This window comes from Brienomyrus brachyistius, unplaced genomic scaffold (genome assembly GCF_023856365.1).
Source record: "Brienomyrus brachyistius isolate T26 unplaced genomic scaffold, BBRACH_0.4 scaffold56, whole genome shotgun sequence".
NCBI classification, from domain to species: Eukaryota; Metazoa; Chordata; class Actinopteri; order Osteoglossiformes; family Mormyridae; genus Brienomyrus; species Brienomyrus brachyistius.
The window spans coordinates 754463-774907 of NW_026042331.1; the positions used below are offsets into that span (position 1 = coordinate 754463).

Genomic DNA, 20445 nt, shown 5'->3' on the forward strand with positions numbered 1-20445 from the left:
GGAGCTGAATGGCATCACAAATCGAGGCAGGGTATTTTGTATTGAATTTCAAAAATGTCTGTAATGTATTACAGGGCTGGATGATGCATGATATTAATACCAACTTCACCTGCTATGCACAGGCAATTCTTGCATTGCTAGTGAGCTAGATTAAGATCAGACTTTCCCTTACCTTCAATTCTGTACGGACATTATAGCGCAAGGTGTTTTTGCTAAAACATTTTTACTCTGTCATAGGGATAAAAACCTAGCAGTGTGACGCCCGCTCCGTCTGCTCCTCGTGTGTGCCACGCCCCCTAATTACCCACGTGTGATTTCCTGATTGTGCCCAGTCGTGTCTTGTTTCCTGCTGCCTTGTTTCATGTTGCCTTGTTTCATGTATTTAAGTTCCTGATTTGTACTAACCCGTGTCTGTCATTGATGTCAGTCTGCGTCCAATGTTCCCGGCTCCCCGAAGCCCGATTAAACCCTCGTTTACCCCGATTCCTGCCTGCTTGTCTATTTTGGATCGCTCGCGCTCCCTGAGCGATCTTCAGTCCAGCCCGTCCTGCATTTCGCGTGACAGAATGACAGACCAAAAAGGGAAAACAGCTTCCGTAACTGAGGAAGATTACATCAGTTACGTTGAACAGCTGTTGTTTTGGATAGCCCAGCCCGGCATCCGGGAGGATTCCCCGGCGTGGGATCTCATTAGCCGGAGTTGGGATCTCCTGGACCGGATCTCCCTGGAAGAGGACGCGCACCTAGCGGAGGAGGTGTGCGCGAACTTCCAACGAGTGGCTGAGCTCCGGACCGAGCAGTACGTCGCGCCAAGCGAACCAGGGACTATCCTCCCGGCGTCCGCCTTTACGGACATAGCGCCGCCTCCCTCCACCACCGTGCGCCGGAGGAAGAGGAAGAAGAGACCGGCGATCGCCTCGACGATCGCCCTGGGGGCGTGCACCCTCGTCCCCACTTCTCTTCTTGGAGGTGATCGGGAGTACTTCCCAATCACTACAGAGGTCCCTAGCGCTACTAAGCTGCCTTCCCCAGCAGCTTCCCCCGTCCGGAGAACACGCTGGGTCGCTGCGCAGCTAGAGCAGCCGTCTCTGCTGCTCGCTGCAGCCATCGGACCTGAGGAGCTCCCTCCGCTCCTGCCACCTGCGGCTCCCGTGCGGCCGCCGCTGCCGGCGGATCCCGCTCCCGTGCAGCCGCCATTGCCGGCGGACCCCGCTCCCGTGCAGCCGCCATTGCCGGCGGACCCCGCTCCCGTGCAGCCGCCATTGCCGGCGGACCCAGCTCCCGTGCAGCCGCCATTGCCGGCGGACCCAGCTCCCGTGCAGCCGCCATTGCCGGCGGACCCAGCTCCCGTGCAGCCGCCATTGCCGGCGGACCCAGCTCCCGTGCAGCCGCCCCTGCCGGCGGACCCAGCTCCCGTGCAGCCGCCCCTGCCGGCGGACCCAGCTCCCGTGCAGCCGCCCCTGCCGGCGGACCCAGCTCCCGTGCAGCCGCCCCTGCCGGCGGACCCAGCTCCCGTGCAGCCGCCCCTGCCGGCGGACCCAGCTCCCGTGCAGCCGCCCCTGCCGGCGGACCCAGCTCCCGTGCAGCCGCCCCTGCCGGCGCAGCCCCCACTGCAGCTCCCGTGCAGCCGCCCCTGCCGGCGCAGCCCCCACTGCAGCCGCCTGCAGCTCCCGGGCCGGCGCCCCCACTGCAGCCGCCTGCAGCTCCCGGGCCGGCGCCCCCACTGCAGCCGCCTGCAGCTCCCGGGCCGGCGCCCCCACTGCAGCCGCCTGCAGCTCCCGGGCAGGCGCCCCCACTGCAGCCAGCTCCTGTTCCTGACCGCGCTCCTGTTCCTGTCCCGGCGCCCCCTCCGCCTGCAGCAGCTCCCGAGGCGCCCCCTCCGCCTGCAGCAGCTCCCGAGGCGCCCCCTCCGCCTGCAGCAGCTCCCGAGGCGCCCCCTCCGCCTGCAGCAGCTCCCGAGGCGCCCCCTCCGCCTGCAGCAGCTCCCGAGGCGCCCCGAATGACTTTACTTCCTGGCCCCGCAGGGGAAGGGGACACAGACGCAGGGCTGGGGTCCCGCCCGCCCTGCCCCCTGGCTCGCCCTGCCTCGCCTGCGCTGGGGCTCGGTTGGCGCCTGCGGTTCCTGGCCCTCCGGGCCTCGCCTGCGCTGGGGCCCGGTGTGGCGCGCCTTTGGGGGGGGGTTCTGTGACGCCCGCTCCGTCCGCTCCTCGTGTGTGCCACGCCCCCTAATTACCCACGTGTGATTTCCTGATTGTGCCCAGTCGTGTCTTGTTTCCTGCTGCCTTGTTTCATGTATTTAAGTTCCTGATTTGTACTAACCCGTGTCTGTCATTGATGTCAGTCTGCGTCCAATGTTCCCGGGTCCCCGAAGCCCGATTAAACCCTCGTTTACCCCGATTCCTGCCTGCTTGTCTATTTTGGATCGCTCGCGCTCCCTGAGCGATCTTCAGTCCAGCCCGTCCTGCGTTTCGCGTGACAAGCAGGTTTTACTATTTAAAAAAATCAGTTTAAAGTTTACCTCCACCGCTTTAGCATGAGCACTGCGTTCTCAGAGGGAATCATAACAATTTGCATCCTTACTGTTTAAATCATTCCTACATGGGTTTATGAGAAACTTGTAGATTTCCGTTTTATAAATACTCTAGTATCTATTACAAGATAATACTGTGCTGTCCTAGTCCTGTGGTGCCTGCGGTTCATGAACGTTGTGGCCTACGAACTATTTGGTTTGCTACCAAAAATTTAGTAGGGGGAAAAATGCATTGGTTCACGTACAAAATTTTGTCGATCAGATTCACCCAACGAGCACCGAAACCAAATACACATATGGGAGAAACAAGGATGTCAGACGCGGAACTGCAAGATGCACACCCGGTGGAAGATTTACGTATGTTAAATACACGCGAGGATCAGACCACGTATACAAAAGAAACTGGCAAACACACACAACAATAGGGAAATGCAACTATTAACAACAACAATACAAGGGCTTTAAGGATTGTTGGTAAAAAAGCGTGATTTCCTCGGCAAGCAAGTCTCCACGTCTCTCTCTGCTCCCGATGCCTCGGTCCACCCGTCACCACATTATATTGTGTTTTTCTTTAAAGTTTTTACTATAAAAACCAGAATTTATAAATTATTATTTGGTAGGCTTATTAACCAATTAGTTAAATGTCAGTGCTTTTTTATGGGAAAAATTGACTTGATTCGTGTAGAAATTGATTCCCGACCACTTTCCAGGAATGGATTGTGTTCGTGAACCGCAAGCACCACTGTATCTTATAAAAATGTGATGCCATCCTAATTTTGTACCTGTTCTTCCAACCGGAATGCAATTTAACCTTGGGTCTTTCATTTGCCACCTGTGCATTATTTTATTTTATTTTTTTTCTTCATTTATTTTCTGACTTTTCAAAGTGGTGTTTGTATTGTGTTTCAGAAGCAAGCTATTTGCATAACCAATCAACAAAAAAGCATTTCAAGTGCCACCCCAAAGTACCAGAATAGTACCCCAGTTCATTTGGCACTTTAGGTACTGGAACTTATGGTACTGGTACTTGACTAGAAGTGAATGGAAAATGGATCGTAGCAAAAGTACTAAACCAATAGTACAGTACCTGGTGAGGTGAAAAAACACCCTTACTTGTTTGGGTAGTGGATAAAACGCCTAACAGACATTCGTTTTTGCTCATTCATTCCAAAATGATCAGTTCTTGAAAGGCAGTATGCCCTATTTTTCCATGTAGGGGCTGCCTCTTTTGGCATTAATGATGCAGTGGTATGATTCTGTTTCTGGAGAGTTAGCCTCATTATTCCCAGGTATAGCTGAAAGCCGGGACTCAACTCCAGCCCACACATGCCCCAAGGTGCATGTACAAGGTGCTCCTCACTTTACTTTCAACTTCAATTTTGTTTGACTTTGAGTATTTCAACCTTGCAATAGTGATGCATATTCATATGGAACTAAATCAGGGCCAATAGATTTAATTTGAAAAAAGAATTGAAACTAAAAGTTCAAGTTTTGATGTTGGACTTTTGTTTTTCAGCTTTAAAATAATTAATTCAGATCAACAAATTTTTCATTTTCCACTCATTGATTTGTTTTTTTTTTTTGTTTTTTTTTCCCCCCCAAATATTTGTTACTTTTTTCAGAATTATCACATTTGAATCTTTCCATTGTCTGATCATATTTTTTCAGTTTCAGACTTTTGGTACTTCCTCAGACTGTTGGCGTAGAGGTATACATAATGAGTGACAGCATAAAGTAGGGTGAGGACCTCCCTTGTTGCCTTCAGTATCAGCTTGCTTGAGTTACAATGGTCCATGTTACTATATCTTGACCTCACGTTGGGTATGGTTATTCAATAAATTACGTAAGATTTTCAACAATTTATAATAAAGTAGGCTTGTTTTTAATGGTTTTGCCCAACTGTAGGCTAATGTATGTGTTCAAAGCATGTTTAGGGTAGGCCAGGTTATGATGTTTGCTAGGTTAGGTGTACCGAATTGAAATTTTGCCTTAGGTTTATCGGAATGTACCCTATCGTAACCGTGGGAGCATCTGGTGGCCACATTTTACTAATTTGTTTTATGTAAATAGTGTTCACATTTTATTAATCTGTTCCCCTATTTTATGTTAAAATGTGGGCATGTTTTACGACATAGCTGTATGCATGACTTTCATTTAGATCACTAGCCAACTGCTGGTATGGATGGAGATAGTTCAATCGAGTTTTCAGTATGATAAAACATAAAATAAAGTAAGAGGGTTAAAAGCATGGTAAATAGTTTGAGTGGCCATGATTTATGTAAATTGTTGAAGTACAGCATGGGCACAATTGAATTAAAATGAATAAGTAAAGCATTCGTTTTTTAGTGTCGTTCCCGCAATATATCCTTTAACCGTTCTGATGTATATCGTGGCTACATTTTAATATATAACAGGATTACCAACTCTCGCGCATCTAGCATGATGCTCTCGCTTTCAGACTCTCTCGCTCATATTGCATTAGAAATCCTAAAATTAACTACATTATAAGCTTTGGGGCAGTTGGCAAAACCTACAGGCTTTTTACAAGGTAATAAAACTTGCATACATGTGTGTGCATGTGTGTGCTGATTGTCTTAAATCTCACACCGGCCAGCTGATCGAAGCCGGCAACCCTGATATATAATATTTATCGTATTTATCGTTGTATCATGAGTGGAGCTTCATGCTTTCTCTATGTCCCTACAGTATGTCACAAAAAATGACCCATGACTGTAAAATTTAGGATAACTTAGCAGAGTATTTGTTAAAGTAGCTAACATTCCTTCAGCGCCCTGGCGCCAGCAGGGGCTCCATGTGAATTGAGCGTCATCTTAAACGGCTTCTCTGTAGAAAAACTGGAATAAAAACAAACAAATGAACAAAACTTTTGGCTGGTTTAGATGCATGCATTTAGTAGTTGTCAAACTTTTTGAATTTTGATCTGTTACTGGGCTAGCAATATGCTGTATAATATTTTCATCAGTGACAGCACAAACCCAACCACTCTTCCAGGATCTGTAGTGATATTGTGCATTAGCAACTCATGCAGTATTTAACGTATTGTTAATTTTACATACAGTATACTTACAGTAATTTTGTTTTTCAGTTACCAGTAGTTATTTTTATATTATTCTTATGACATTTGCAACTTATGAGTAACTTTGTTGTAAATTGAAGCAAATTAATGCAGTTGAACTAGAAGGGCTGGTGAATCCCAGGATGCAAGGTTGTTGGACCTTTAGTGTTGCGTCATCTTTTTTGTAAGAAAATCAGTAGGGAAATGACCATGATTATCTGTAGTGGTTTTCCAAAAAATTACCACTTTCTCTTATAAACTAGACCCATTTTAATAACCTGGATTACCAAGTTAGTTTGTGTATAATTTATTATAAATATTTGTAATAGATTATGCCTTTTATGATTTCCATAATGATTTCAAGGCTGTCTGGTGTAATCATATGATGCAAAAACAAGCTTGAGCTGTGCCACATTCGGTTTGCAGTAGCTGACCTCTGACATTACAGATGGATATCTCTATGTGCTGGAGGTCTCATGATCCTTCTGCTTGTTTGACCGAAACCCTAACCCTCAACCCCTCCCCACTAACAGTAAAGCCCGGGAACTGGAGGAGCAGCTGAGGGGCTTTGACCAAATGCTCAAGACTCTGCAGGCCTCTGAGGACACGGTAATGCTCCCCCCCTTGCTTAAATCTTCTGTGTGTCTGGGCCAGCTTATAGTCACATGATCAAGGGCAGGTAGCCAGAAAGGCTCTCTAGACTGTTCAATTCTCACCTTCATTCCCCAGCAGCCTCCTATTCCCCATCATCTGTTCACCTTTTGCCTATTTTAACCTATTTATTCTTGTTTATTGTGTTTTCAGTTGAATTCAATTTATTTTTATATAGTGCCTTTCGTAAGAGTTGTCCCAAAGCGCTTTACATGGATATGTTGTGATACATAAAACGTCATGAGAGATACAGAATGGGGAAAAAGGGAGGAAAGAAATTAAATGAACGCCTGAAGACAATGGAGGAGAGGAACCAAAAACTCCCAAGTAAGAAGAGGGAAAAACACCCTGTGCATACTAACAGCACTGAAAGCAGAAAAGAATGGACATGTCTGCAAAAGGTAGGTGTAAGCTGTGATTAAGAATGAAGACAGTCCATCAACGAGTCCATTATCCATGTTGGCCAAAGTCCATCAATAAGTTCTTTCTCCATGCTGGGCTGTGTTGGGTGACCATGAAGGCTGCACCCATGATGATGCAGTTCGTAGGTTCCATTTGTGATATCAACCCTCCAAGGGACTGAACCAGGACTCCAGCTCCGACAGTACCCACCTTGGGCACTATCCAGACATATGGGAAGGCAGAGAGCATGAATGGTCTGAACATGCGTTGACACATAAATGGACAAGCATAGCAGATAAAAAGACATGTACAGCAGCAACAACAGCCAGCTTGTAAACTTAAAGTAATTCTATCAGGTAGGCAGACACTATTTGCTTACTTGCTCTATTGTATTTTGCTTTTCTTGTTGTTCTTCACTGAGTACCAGGACTGCACTGCCTTTTCAGGCAGAGATCAGGTCTTGGTATGAGTGTAGGCCTTGTTCCCTGTCAACACCTATCAACCTAACCCTCACCCATACATATTCAGTCAGCCCAGCATCTTGTACTTGATATATCTGGCTCCAGTTCTTTATCCTTATTATTTGGGGCTTTCTTCCAACCATTCTGTCCTAATTAATGAATGCATTTCTGTGTTTTTGTTCCTGAATCTCTTCATATGACCAGTTTCCCAACTTTTGCCTGTCCACTTATCTTTTCTCCAGACATCCATTTTCCTATGGTTTCTTCAATTTTATCATTCCACAAGCACTAAAACAAACCAAATGGAAACTTGTAGCAAATGTGCTGTGTTGGAAGACAAGCTGAAAAACATCGCCAAGAACTTAAGAATATAAGAAATTTACAAATGAGAGGAGGCCCATCAAGCTCGTTTGGGGGGAACTTGACTAATAGCTGAGTTGTTAATATCTCATCTAGCTCTGATTTAAAGGAACCCAGGTTTTTAACTTGTGCCACACTAGCAGGAAGAATATTCCATACTTTACATCAGGTGTCTCCAACTCCGGTCCTGGAGAGCTACTATTCAGTAGGTTTTCTGTCCCACTTGGCTTTTGTTGAGCCACACCTGTTCCTGGTATTTACCTCTTCCCTATCCATTGTGGCTGTTTTGTAAATCCTGTCAGACATTTACGATAAAATGGCTCTTTGCTTTAAAATGTTCTCCCGCTAATTTCCACTTATGGCCATGCGTGCTAGTATTTAAACTAATATTGAAATAGCCATAATCATAACGGTGTATAGCATAAGAGACATTGGTATGTAGCTGCCTTTTGTTGGTATGTAGCTGCCTTTGAATGGGGCTCTGAATGTAATATCTAGGCACTGTACTCCTTACTGACATGGGCTTTATCCACTGAACCTCATTATCTTGTTCATGTTTGTTCTTCATGTAACTTTTTCTCTGCCCTCCCTACTCTGCAGTACTCTCAGAAGGAGGACAGGTATGAAGAGGAGATTAGGATCTTGTATGAAAAACTAAAGGAGGTGAGTTTTCTCTGGCCCATGTTATTGTGACGTATACTGTAGCTGAAAGTAATCTAATGTTTGCATGTGAGGAGGTGCAGCCTGAAACATGTTCTGGCAGGAGAAGCACAGCTATTAGTGTGAACATCCACATCAGCCTAGATCAGGGGTCAGCAACCTGTGGCTTGCCACATGCAGCTCGTTGAGCACGTGGTTTATGATTAAATTATGAAAATACTTTTCGAAAAAAATATTTATGGGTTAATATTTTTCATTTAGATATTTCTTTAGCTGTATATGAATGAGGCAGTCCTTCACGCACTTCTGTGATGTCTTAACTGCATAATTTGCATCTTCCTCAGTCATTCTCTACAGCAGTGAATTTCAAAGTTGGTCCTCGGGCCCCACTGCCCTGCTTGTTTTCCTGCTATCCTTGCCCCACACACAAGTCCCAGCTGTCTTTCAGCTTCTAGTTACCTAGATCAGGTGTGTTCAGTCAATCAACAGTGTGTAGGGCAGGGATAGCTGGAAAACAAGCAACGAGAGTACTTCTCCAGTAAAGTTAGGGTATGCTTTCCAGAGTCGTCTTCGGTGTCTGAGATTCGATGTAGGCTTTATTGGGATTCATAACTCTCATATACTTTTTATAGTAAATTGTCACCCCATGTCTTCCCAGGTCTTTGTAAAAAAATATTTTCTGATTTACATATTATAGCCAGCTGAGTTTGAAGTGGTGTACATTTTACACTGCTCAGTCAGCTCAGCTGCAAGTAGTGAAGTGGAGAGTGAAGGCCAAAGGACTGCAGGGCCAAATGAACTTTACTCAGTCTTCACCCTCACCCTTCTTTCTGTCACTACAGAACTGAACGATATTGTGATATTAGTCACCTTTTGCGTTGTTACGCGTCAGTTATTTTAAATTGAGAGCCCCCCCTCCCTACCCCAAAATTTTTCTTTCTTTTTTAGTACTTGAAGTTTTCTTTTTGTATTAAATACATATATACCAATATCGAATTAAAAATCATATTGCTAACCCTCTTCCCTATCCATTGTGGCTGTTTTGTAAATCCTGTCAGACATTTACGATAAAATGGCTCTTTGCTTTAAAATGGTCTCCGACCTCTGGCCTAGATGATGGTCTCATCATCTCCAAGCAATTTGTTTTAGCATTGCTCCATAACTGTGTAAGAGTAATATAGAAGAAGGGCTACTTTCCCTTTTGTTGTGTCCTGAAAGTACTAGATCAAAACTGTGTTTAAAATGTTTATCTTCCTTATAAGGGTATCGTTATAAATTTGTTCTGTTATCTTGATTTTGTTATGTGAAGGTGAAGCAAGTAAAGCAGCTGGGTAGGTATGCTCTGGTCTTTCTGAATCCTGAATGGTTTTGGTATTCATATGCCTGGTTGGGCTCCTGCAGGCTGAGACCCGTGCTGAGTTTGCTGAGAGGTCTGTGACAAAATTGGAGAAGACCATTGATAATCTGGAAGGTACGGACATTTGTGTGAACTTGTTCAGTTTATTCCTTGTTGCTGCTCTGTTGTTCCTGCTTCCGTCCCTATTTTGCCATTCATGTTTTCCTGCTAATATCTCACTCTGTGGCTCCCCTTACCTATACACAGTTGTATGTATGCCCAAAAACTGAAGTACAAGGCTGGTAGTAAAGAGCTGCGCTATACCCTCTGTGGTATGATCTCCAAGAAACTAAGTTTCCATTTGCAGTTGTGTTGTCGGGGTAGAGCAAACTAGTCAATATTTTTACACTATTCAAAAAATTTTTACACTTTTTAATCAGAGTATAGTATTAAGTCAAGTAAACTTCTGGGATATTGACCTGGTCAGTTAAGTAGCAGAGGGGTTTTTTATTCAGTTTCAGCTGCAGGTGCACTAGAGGGGCAACAATGAAACAACCCCCAAAACAGGATTGGTTTAACAGATGGTGTCCACTGACATTTTCTCCTCCTCATCTTTTCTGACTTTTTTCACAATTTTTTTCCTTTGGCTACGGTCAGTGTCACTACTGGTAGCATGAGCCGATACTTGGACCCTCCAGTAATTGCACAGGTAGTCCAAATCGTCCAGGATGGTGCATCAAAATGTGCCATTGCCAGTAGGTTTGCTGTGTCTCCCAGCACAGTCTCAAGGGCATGGAGGAGATTCCAGGAGACAGGCAGTTACTCTAGGAGAGCTGGACAGGGCCATAGAAGGTCCTTAACCCATCAGCAGGACCGGTATCTGCTCCTTGGTGCAAGGAGGAACAGGATGAGCACTGCTGGAGCCTTACAAAATGACCTCCAGCAGGCCACTGGTATTAATGTCTCTGATCAAACAATCAGGAACAGACTTCATGAGGGTGACCTGACGTCCTCTAGTGGGCCCTGTACTCAGTGCCCGGCACTGGAGCTCATTTGGCATATTCCGTAGAATACCAGAATTGACAGATCTGCCACTGGCACCCTGTGCTTTTCACAGATGAGAGCAGGTTCACCCTAGCACATGTGACAGATGTGAAAAGGTTAGTAGAAGCTGTGGAGAATGCTATGCTGCCTATAACATTGTTCAGCATGACCAGTTTGGTGGTGAGTCAGTGATGGTCTGGGGAGCCAGATCCATGGAGGGACGCGCAGACTGCTACAGGCTAGACAACGGCACCTTGACTGCCATTAGGTATCGGGATGAAATCCTTGGACCAATTGTCAGAACCTATGCCATTGTAGTCAGTCCTGGGTTGCTCCTGGTGCATGACAGTGCCTGGCCTCGGTGGCAAGATTATGCAGACAGTTCCTGGAGGATGAAGGAATTGATACTATTTACTGGCCCCGACACTTCTCTGACTTAAATCAAATAGAATACCTCTGGGACATTATGTTTCTGTCTATGTGATGCCATCAAGTTGCACCTCAGACTGTCCAGGAGCTCAGTGATGCCCTGGTCCAGATCTGGGAGAAGATCCCCCAGGACACCATCCGTGGTCTCATTAGGGGCATGCCCCACGTCAGGCATGCATACAAGCACATGGGGGCCATACAAACTACTGAGTACGATTTTGAGTTGTTCCAGTGAAATTTTGGCAAAATGGACTAGGCTGCTACATCATTTTTTCACTTTGAGTTTCGGGGTATCTTTGAATTCAGCCCTCGGTTGGTCATTTTGATTTTCATCAAATGATGAGATATCCTTTCATTCCTATCACATTACCCAGTCCATATCTGTATAGATATCCAGCATGATTTTTTTCCCATTGAGATCTGATGTGTTTTCAAAATGTTACTTTATTTTTTTGAGCAGTGTATATCTCTCGATTTCAGTCTTGATCAGGGATGTTGTAGTTTGTCTTAGATTTTGTTAACTATAATTAGGAGTGAAGAAAAATTAACTGAAATAAAGACTTTTATTTATTTTAAAGAAAACTAAATAAAAACTACAATGAACAATGCAACATGAACTAAAATGAAATAGAAATGCAGGTTAAATGGTTTTGGGTTGCAATTTACATCCGTAGAATCAAAGACCGTCGTCCCCCTTATTGGTGCATTTATTGTGTGGTTGAAGTAAAGTATTCTTTAGGATTCCAAAAAAATGTAAATAACCGAGATCCAGGGAGGAGAGACTGTCTACTGAGCACTTTATATAAATGAAAATGTACTCCTCTAGGCTAATCTTTTGTTGAAATATGACACTACAGTAAAATCCTGTTATAGTGGACTCGCTTGTAACAAAATCATCTATAACGGATGAGGTCTGCTGGTCCTGGCTGTGCGCCTTTACGAACATGCAGAAAAACCACCAAATTTCGCTTATGATGGACAAATAATTTGGTCTCCAGGGCCACTTTTAGCTGTAGTTTTGTTCAACTATAACAGACATGCAGTCTCCGCCTACAAGGCGCAAGGCTTGATATACAGTGCAGATACGTAGTCGGGATTATTAATCGTCACGCTTTATGAATAGGCATGGCGTAACTACAGGCAGCACTGATTGGTCTGTGTGGCTGTCCGTCACCAGGCACGCTGTGAGTCGGCAGACAACGCTGGCAGCTGGAGGGATGCAGTAAGCAATGAGGTCAAGGTTACTACTGTACCGTACATGAATAACCAATTATAGGCCATATATACTTCCAACAGTCCGGTGAAGTTGGATTACTACATGGATAATATAATAATCCATGTATTGTCACTGAATAAGCAAGTGTGCCTGCTGGGGTGTGGCATGAATAAATGGTCCTGTAGTTGTGTTCTGGGCATACAGCAACTCTGGATATAGCAGACTTTGTATATAACGGACTGTTTTGCCAGGTCCCTTGAAGTCCGTCATAACGGGATTGTACTGTATTGCTAAATGGAAACCAGTTACCAAGCTTTGTTTAATGGTTTGCCATTGGATTTATGTTTTTGGTTATACTTATTCCTATGCCTATTGGCAAGGTCAAAACAGGGCTGATGGCGTTGCATATTACTATTATAATTGTTCAAAATACCAAAATCAATAACATTTGACTGACTGAGTTTTTGAAAGTTGTGTGTTTTAAGTGTCAGATTGGTGACATACATAGATGTACAGTTGCCGTCTCCAGATTCATGAATTTGGCATTTGAGATTTTGGTTGTTTGCAAGTTGACTGTGAATAATTAAATGAGTATTTTTGGAGCCATAGTGCTTAATCAGGGCCAATAGTTTTAATTTAAAAATATTGGAACAAAGCTCAAGTTTTGACATTTAACTTTTAAAAAAACAACAATATATTTCAACTAAAAATAAGTGAACATTGTTTTTTTTTCACTTTTGATATGAGATCTTATATTTTCAGCTGCAATTTTTTGGTTTTTAGATCTAAAACTTTTTTTCAGTTTCAGATTTTCACATTCTGATTTTATGAACTTTTTCCATTTTCAGACCATTTTTTTCCATTTGAGTATTAGCACAGACTTGGCACAGGGGTATGATATCACTGAGAGGGGTGTGGAATAAGGAGTAACAAAATAAGCTGAGAGCATCCATCGTTGCTTTTATATCAGCTTGTGCTAGATCCCAAATATTCAAGCCATTACCATATATCGTATCTTTCATTTGTTAATATGGGGAAAATGTAGTCGTGGCAGCAAACATTGTTTGCAAGGGATTTTGGGATCTAAGGGTCTTCTAACTTTTCGTCTGTCAAATCCACATTTGGCACAGTAAGGGGTACTTTATTTCTTTGGTAGCCAACCAGTTGATCGCAGTCATTGCCTGCCCCCGGCAACTCGGTAGATCTATTCCTGAAAAAGGTTTGGTACACCCAATTCTGATTTTGCTGAAAGTATATTCAATGGTTGAAAAATAAGATGCCATTAGTAATTGTGCCGATTCCTTGTAAACAGCGTTTTGGACCTGTGGATTTACCTTTTGTCAATTAACATGTAGTGTGTGAGTGTGAGTGTGAGAGAGAGAGAGAGGAAAAAATGTGATCTGAAAGTGAAATAAAGAACTGTGTTTCTTCTAGAGTGTTTCCTTGTCACTGTCGCCTATGGCTTACTCACTGGGGGCCTTGGGTGGGGATGCTGTAAAGCACTTTGAGACAATGTAATGTGAAAATGTGCTATACTAGAATAAATTTGCTTTTTGGCTAGATTTTCATATGGTCAACTTCCTGTTCTAATAAATTCTTTAGGTGTAAGTGCTGGCTTTCAGATTAAAATGTCTCTCCTTTCACCAGAAACGTAGTAGAATAGATCCTTCATAAGAACATAAGAAATTTACAAACGAGAGGAGGCCATTCGGCCCATCAAGCTCATTTGGGTAGAATGTAACTAATAGCTCAGAGTTGTTAAAATTTTATCGAGTGCTAATATTTAACCCTCTGGGGTCTAGGGGTGGGGAACACACTTTCACTGACTGGGGCATAGTCACACATTACGTTCAATATCAAACGTAATTCATGGCAAATTATTTCTTATACAGTTATGTGCAAAATAATAACAGTGTGTTTAAAACAATAGAGGAAAAGTTCCATGTTCCTAATAGCATTTATTTCCATATATTCAAAGGCACATTAAATTCTAAATGAAAACATGAACAATTTTTTATTTTTTTTTTATTACTGAAAATGAAGAAAGAATATTAGGTTGTTCAAAAAATAGCAGTGTCTGCATTTTCATTTACAAACTGGAATATTTACAGTATAAACTGAAAATGAAATGACGATTTAGCTTTTCCTTTAAGCACTGAACTAATATTTCATTGTATAACCATTATTTCTGATCACTGCTTTACATCTGTGTGTCATGGAGTCAATGCATTCTGCTTATTTCTGCTGCACTGTCCACTGTGCTGCTGTATAACACAAATTTCCCACCTGTGGTACTAATAAAGGCTATCTTATCTTAACATTTGACACCTGCAAACAGAAATTGCAGCCCAAGCTGACTGGACTACATTCCACAGATCTTCTGCATTCTTGGGTTTTGCATCAAAAACAGAATTTTTGAGGTCACTCCAAAAATTCTCAATTGGATTGAGGTCCGAGGATTGGGCTGGCCACTTCATGACATCAATCTTTTTGGTCTGCAACCAGGATGTTGCCCGCTTGCTGGTGTGTTTGAGGTCGTTGCCCTGCTGAAACACCCATTTAAAGGGCATGTCTTCCTCAGCATAAGGCAACATGACCTCTTCCAGTATTTTTAGGTACTGAAACTGGTCCATGGTGCCTGTTATGGGATAAATGGGCCCCACTCTATAGTATGAGAAACATCCCCAAACCATTATGCTTGCACCTTGTATGTTTTACGGTCTTCACAGTGTACTGTGGCTGGTATTCGGTGTTTGGGGGTCGTCTCTCACACTGTGTGCAGCCTTTAGACCCAATATGAACAATCTTGCTCTCATCTGTCCATAGAATATTGCATCACTTCTCTTTAGGCCAATGTGTTCTTTGGCAAACTGTAACCTTTTCAATACATGTCTTTTTCAGCAGTGGTACTTTACGAGGGTTTCTTGCAAATAGTTTGCCTTCACATAGGCGTCTTCTGATTGTTGAAGTACTCGCAGGAAAATGGAGATCTTCTTTGAACCCTCCTCAGAGCTGATCATTGGATGCTTCTTTGCCATTTTTGTTATTCTATGATCTAGGTGGATGGTCGTATTCCTTTTTCTACGTGTTTCGGGTTTTCTTTCCCATTTCAAAGCATTTGGTATCTTTTTAGATGAGCAGCCAATTATTTGCTGTACTACTTTGCATGTCTTCCCCTCTCCAATCAACTTTTTGATCAAAGTTCTTTTTCCCTCAGTGCAATGTCTGGAACGACCCATTTTACCCAGCAGATATAACATCTGCTGCCTTTCTTCCTTAAATAAGGGCCATAATTGACACCCATTTCTTCAGAGTGAATGACCTCCCTAACTGATCTCCACACTGCTATTAACTTGAACACACCCCTTTCATTAAATGAGTCAATTACCCCCAATTGGCAGCATGCATGTCATGTCTGTAAAGTCTGTTGGTTGGCCATTACTCTGCTACACCTAGTCATGCATTTGTTCCCATGTTACATCATCATTTCTGGCAAAATCAGTACTTAAACACATTAGTAATGTTAGACTGCTGTTACTTTGTACATAACTGTGTATTTGTTTTGGCATTAAACTCGTTTTAATCTTAGTATACTTTGTAAGTGTCAGATTTATGTAAAGTTTGTAATTTGACATCAAAGTACAGACATTGCGAAATGCAGTTTGGAGCACATGCAGAAATATAAAAGTACATAGTAAGCAATGTTGGTAGTTTTTGATCCCAGATATCTGGTCACCAAAGTCTTGGCTACATGAAGATGACTAAATGGTGTAGTTGCAACATTCAGTTTGATAAATAGTGACATGAGTTAGGTTTTTCTTATTTCTAGGCTTCTTTCATTCAATATGTAGCAACTTTCATGTGTATGCATGAGCCATTCACACTTGGCCACACCCCCCCCCTCCCTTTTATGGTGCTGATGGGGATGTTTCTGGATCGTAGTTCACCATTGTGTTGTTTATCTAATTACCATACAAATGTGATTTGAAAATTTTCCCAGATATCTGGTCACCAAAGTCTTGGCTACATGAAGATGACTAAATGGTGTAGTTGCAACATTCAGTTTGATAAATAGTGACATGAGTTAGGTTTTTCTTATTTCTAGGCTTCTTTCATTCAATATGTAGCAACTTTCATGTGTATGCATGAGCCATTCACACTTGGCCACACCCCCCCCTCCCTTTTATGGTGCTGATGGGGATGTTTCTGGATCGTAGTTCACCATTGTGTTGTTTATCTAATTACCATACAAATGTGATTTGAAAATGCGGCTATTTAGAATGTGAATAGCGATCTTCAGGTGAGGGCGGCACTACACATCCCCGATGCAGGTAAAACAATTTGACATTTTTAACCTAATTCCAACAGTTGATGTTTTGAAAAGAAGACAGATTACAGATTTAGTCAGCGTTTTTTTTTCCCATGATTCTACATGAAGATTTCAGCAAGATATAAACTGAAATAGATGCGAAAAGTATGCTGCATCGCCGACAATGCACTCAACCGCAGAGGGTTAGGGTATGGTGACCAAACCTGCACACAAAATTCTAGGTGGGGTATTACCAAGGAATTATATAATCATAGCATCACCTCCCTTGACTTATTTCACTAGGTATGTGGAGTTTAAGTCAACATCCTATTGGCCTTTTTTATTGCTTCCCCACACTGGCAAGAGTGGGACATGGAAGAATCAACATACAGGCCGAGGTCTTTCTCATAATCAACTACCTTTATTTCCGTGGAACCCATAAAATATCTGTACTTTATATTTCTGCTCCCTGCATAAATTACCTTACATTTATCTATGTTAAATTTCATCTGCCAGGTATCAGCCCAGTTGCTAATTAAATCAAGATCCTGTTGTAGCCTCTTTGCTGCTAGATCAGTTTGTGCTACACCACCCACCTTGGTGGTGTCTGCAAATTTAACCAGTTTACTGCATGTATTGGTATCAATATCATTAATGTATATTAGGAACAATAGTGGTCCTAAAATTGAACCCTGCAGTACCCCACTATGAACGCAGGCCCACTGTGACATTGTGCCTCTAAAATTCATTAATCCCCATGAAGAAATTCTCTTTTTGCTTTGATCTTGCTCTCCATACAGCAAACTTGGGAGACACAGTATGGGGCAGTCACCGTGTAGTGCTCCCATTTAAGGATGGATGATATCACTGATTTTCTTTTTAATCTATTGAGAAGAAATACCAAGAGTTGTATTGTATTCCCTGCAGTATGGCCTGCAGGCCAATACTTTGAGACCTTTAGTGTGGCCATGGTGCTTTGGCCTCTTCGGGTGCTTTTCTACCAGATACTGTTTTTCGTACTCAGAATTCAGTATAGATTTTTAATTTTTTTTTTTTCCCCCTCCATGTTGACTTATCCAATATGTCTCGGCACACATCGTGATTGATTAGAGCAGGTGAGTGTTCAGTTTGTACCCGCTTATGCCAGTTTTGGCATATACTCCAAATGAAAAAATAAATATTTACTTCTGTTAACTTGTTGGTTATCTGTGCTTAGACTTTCTGTGCCTAACTACACTGCCATGTGCTACTATGTAGTTAGTAGCTATGTATAATGCCATTTAATTACAAATAGGCTGTCTTTCATTCATTTAAATGTATTTTGCAGTTGTGGCAGTTAAGGGCTGCTTCCCATTAAGAGTTTGTAGTAGGTACAGTATAATGGCTGTATTAGTTAGTCTTATTGAGCTGACCTCATGGGAGGGGTTTGGAGGTGTACAGTGCCCCCGGCCCAAGTAGCCTGAGTTGAAATTGCAATTAATTGGAAAAATCGACATTGTGCTATGTTTTATGGAGGCGCTTTGCACTTTTGCATAAGTGATTGTTGATACCCTGTAGGTACTACTAAGTTTCTAAACTGAGGCACCAGAGCTTATAAAGACTGCAATGACATAATACACACAACGCCATGTTTACCAATGATGTTCCGCTGTTAGTTGCATCAAGTTTTCATATGCACTTTTCTTGCTTCCTTTTATGGTCCATCTCATTAGCATTAGCATCCACAAACACTGCTCCTCACCACATTGCCTTCTACTTATTCTCTTCTGAAGTATTCTGGTTTATTTCTGCTCTGCTTGGTTTCCAATTGACTAAATATTACTCTTTCATTCTGACATTTTCTTTTGTTTTGCTGGAACAACTTGGTATGTAACCTAATCTATTTTAGTGGCCAAAAAGTGGGTTTTCCTCTTTTTTTTTTTTTTCTTTTTTTTTCTCCTCTATCAAATCAGAAGTCCAGTAAGCAAAGCATACTGATTTAGGCAGGTGAATGTCAATAAATCATACAATGGAATTTTATAGATATACATTTAATTACTTCAATTTGCAGTTATTTTTAATTCTAGTTATTCTAGTTTTATTGGGTGTAGCTTTTGATGTGGACAGACTACTGAGTCAGAGGTCCATGCACAAAGCTCCAGCACAAATTAATAAGGCCATAATTATATTATTGGGCATGACATTGTGAGCACATCTGAATATTGGGGGGATGTATCCCCTCAATAAATAAATTAATTTAAATTAATAATTTTGTGTGTATTATTATTATTATTATTATTATTATTATGCCCTTGGACAGACAAGTGTGTGTGTCTTCAGATTTATGTTAACACAAAAAGTAAGTAAGGTGTGTGTGTGTGTGTGTGTGTTTTGGTGCACCTCCAAGTACAATCTTTGCCTGTAGTTGGCCTCCAGACCATCACATTAGGTTTATGTGCTTGAGTGACTGACTGGGTATGATGTTCTAACAAAGACTGTGGCTTGGTTAAGGTAGAAATTCAGTCGGCCGTTCTCCATCATTCATGTGTGTCTTACAGAGAGACTGGCTGCTGCCAAGGAGGAGAACCTCAAGCTTCATGCCACCCTTGACCAAACCCTGCAGGAGCTCAATAACTTCTGAAGCCCTTGGGTCTTGGCCACTGATTCACTGCCTCTGCACACCATACATCTCCTATTTCTTGTCCACTCTTCTTGCTCTTTGTGTGTTAGGCTTGAATGTAAGCTTGCAGATTCATTTTAAGCCCATGTGTCTGATACTTTTCCTGTTCCATCTTTTGAAGACTTTCTTCCTATACACACATGGTTCAACCTCAAAGTTAAACAGGAAGCTGGCAGGTTTTATACAGCTCATTTGGATGTTTTAAACTCAGTCAAGTATGGTACTGACTGTTTGTTTACTGTTGGGATTGGTTTGGGATGCGCTAATGTAGCATAGAACTTGGATAAATTATTTTGAACGGTGAAAATGCTTTTCCTTGCTGTCCTCCCCTCTGCCAATTATTTCTTCCCTCTCTCCTGCCCTCTGTACAGCAACATCCTGCATTTTGTGGAAACCATAAACTTACGGCCGGCAGCTTGTTGGTTTGCTGCTGTACTTGGCAAGGGAATGCGTTTCATGTGGAATCATGTCTTTCACAAAAGAAGAATGTACTGTTTACCTAAATGGCCAGCATGTTAAAATAATCCATTGTTTTTAAAAGGAGATAAGATTGTAAAGACATCCAATAAAGCCTAGCTTGAGTTGCCTTTCCATTAACAAATGAACTGTTTGCTGTGTCCTGAAAGATGAGGGGACCGTCAAGCTAACTGGAGGGGTTCTGGATGAAAACTGGCAGGTGCTGCGTGTTAAATGACTACATGCAAGTGAATATTAATGGGTTTTAAACTGGATTGTCTTATGTGATATTCGCATGATGCGTTGCCACCTTTTTTTCTTTTTTCATTGTGATGCATATGACTTTTTTTAATAAACTGATTCTTATGCGCATTGAGTGGAGTGTCTTGTGAAATTGTTTTAAATTGATTCTCATGTATAGTCTTGTGAAATCTATTTTTTTTTATTGTGAGCCACATGATTAAACACATTTTTTCTAGGTAGCCTTCAGTATAGGGAGACCCCATTAAGCTCATCGCTGTTTCCAGGAAAATTTATTTGCTTTTGACTATCTAAAACTGCCTCGGGCCACAAATACTTTGGCCAAGGCTTACATGAAAGGGACATCTGTACCTTGTCTACTCATTCTTTTATCAAGTTACACGCTATCCTCATCAGAGTGCAGACTCTCTAACATGACAGGCTGTGGTTAAATCATTTTCTTCCATGTGATCTGATCTCATTTATTTTTTTAATTGTTTAATATATTTTGACATTTTCAGTACTGTTCTAGAAAAGCATTCCAAGGTACTTGTTTTATGCCCTCCCCCTCCCCCTGTGACTTTGTACTACATGCAGTGATGAACAAATGAATAAA

The 20445-nt window shown here is 42.3% G+C and overlaps 1 protein-coding gene across 5 annotated transcripts in view; it reads left to right on the forward strand.

Annotated features, from left to right (window-relative positions):
- Nucleotides 1-19965, forward strand: part of LOC125724481 (tropomyosin alpha-3 chain-like) — a 32500-nt gene extending 12535 nt beyond the window's left edge. For all 5 annotated transcript variants that reach the window (XM_049001202.1, XM_049001203.1, XM_049001204.1 and 2 more), the window contains 4 exons: nt 6140-6215; nt 8081-8143; nt 9542-9611; nt 19012-19965. In XM_049001202.1, coding sequence (XP_048857159.1) covers nt 6140-6215; nt 8081-8143; nt 9542-9611; nt 19012-19094 — 292 coding nt within the window. In that variant the 3' untranslated portion in view covers nt 19095-19965. The remainder of the gene's footprint in view (nt 1-6139; nt 6216-8080; nt 8144-9541; nt 9612-19011) is intronic.
- Nucleotides 19966-20445: the final 480 nt, after the last annotated feature.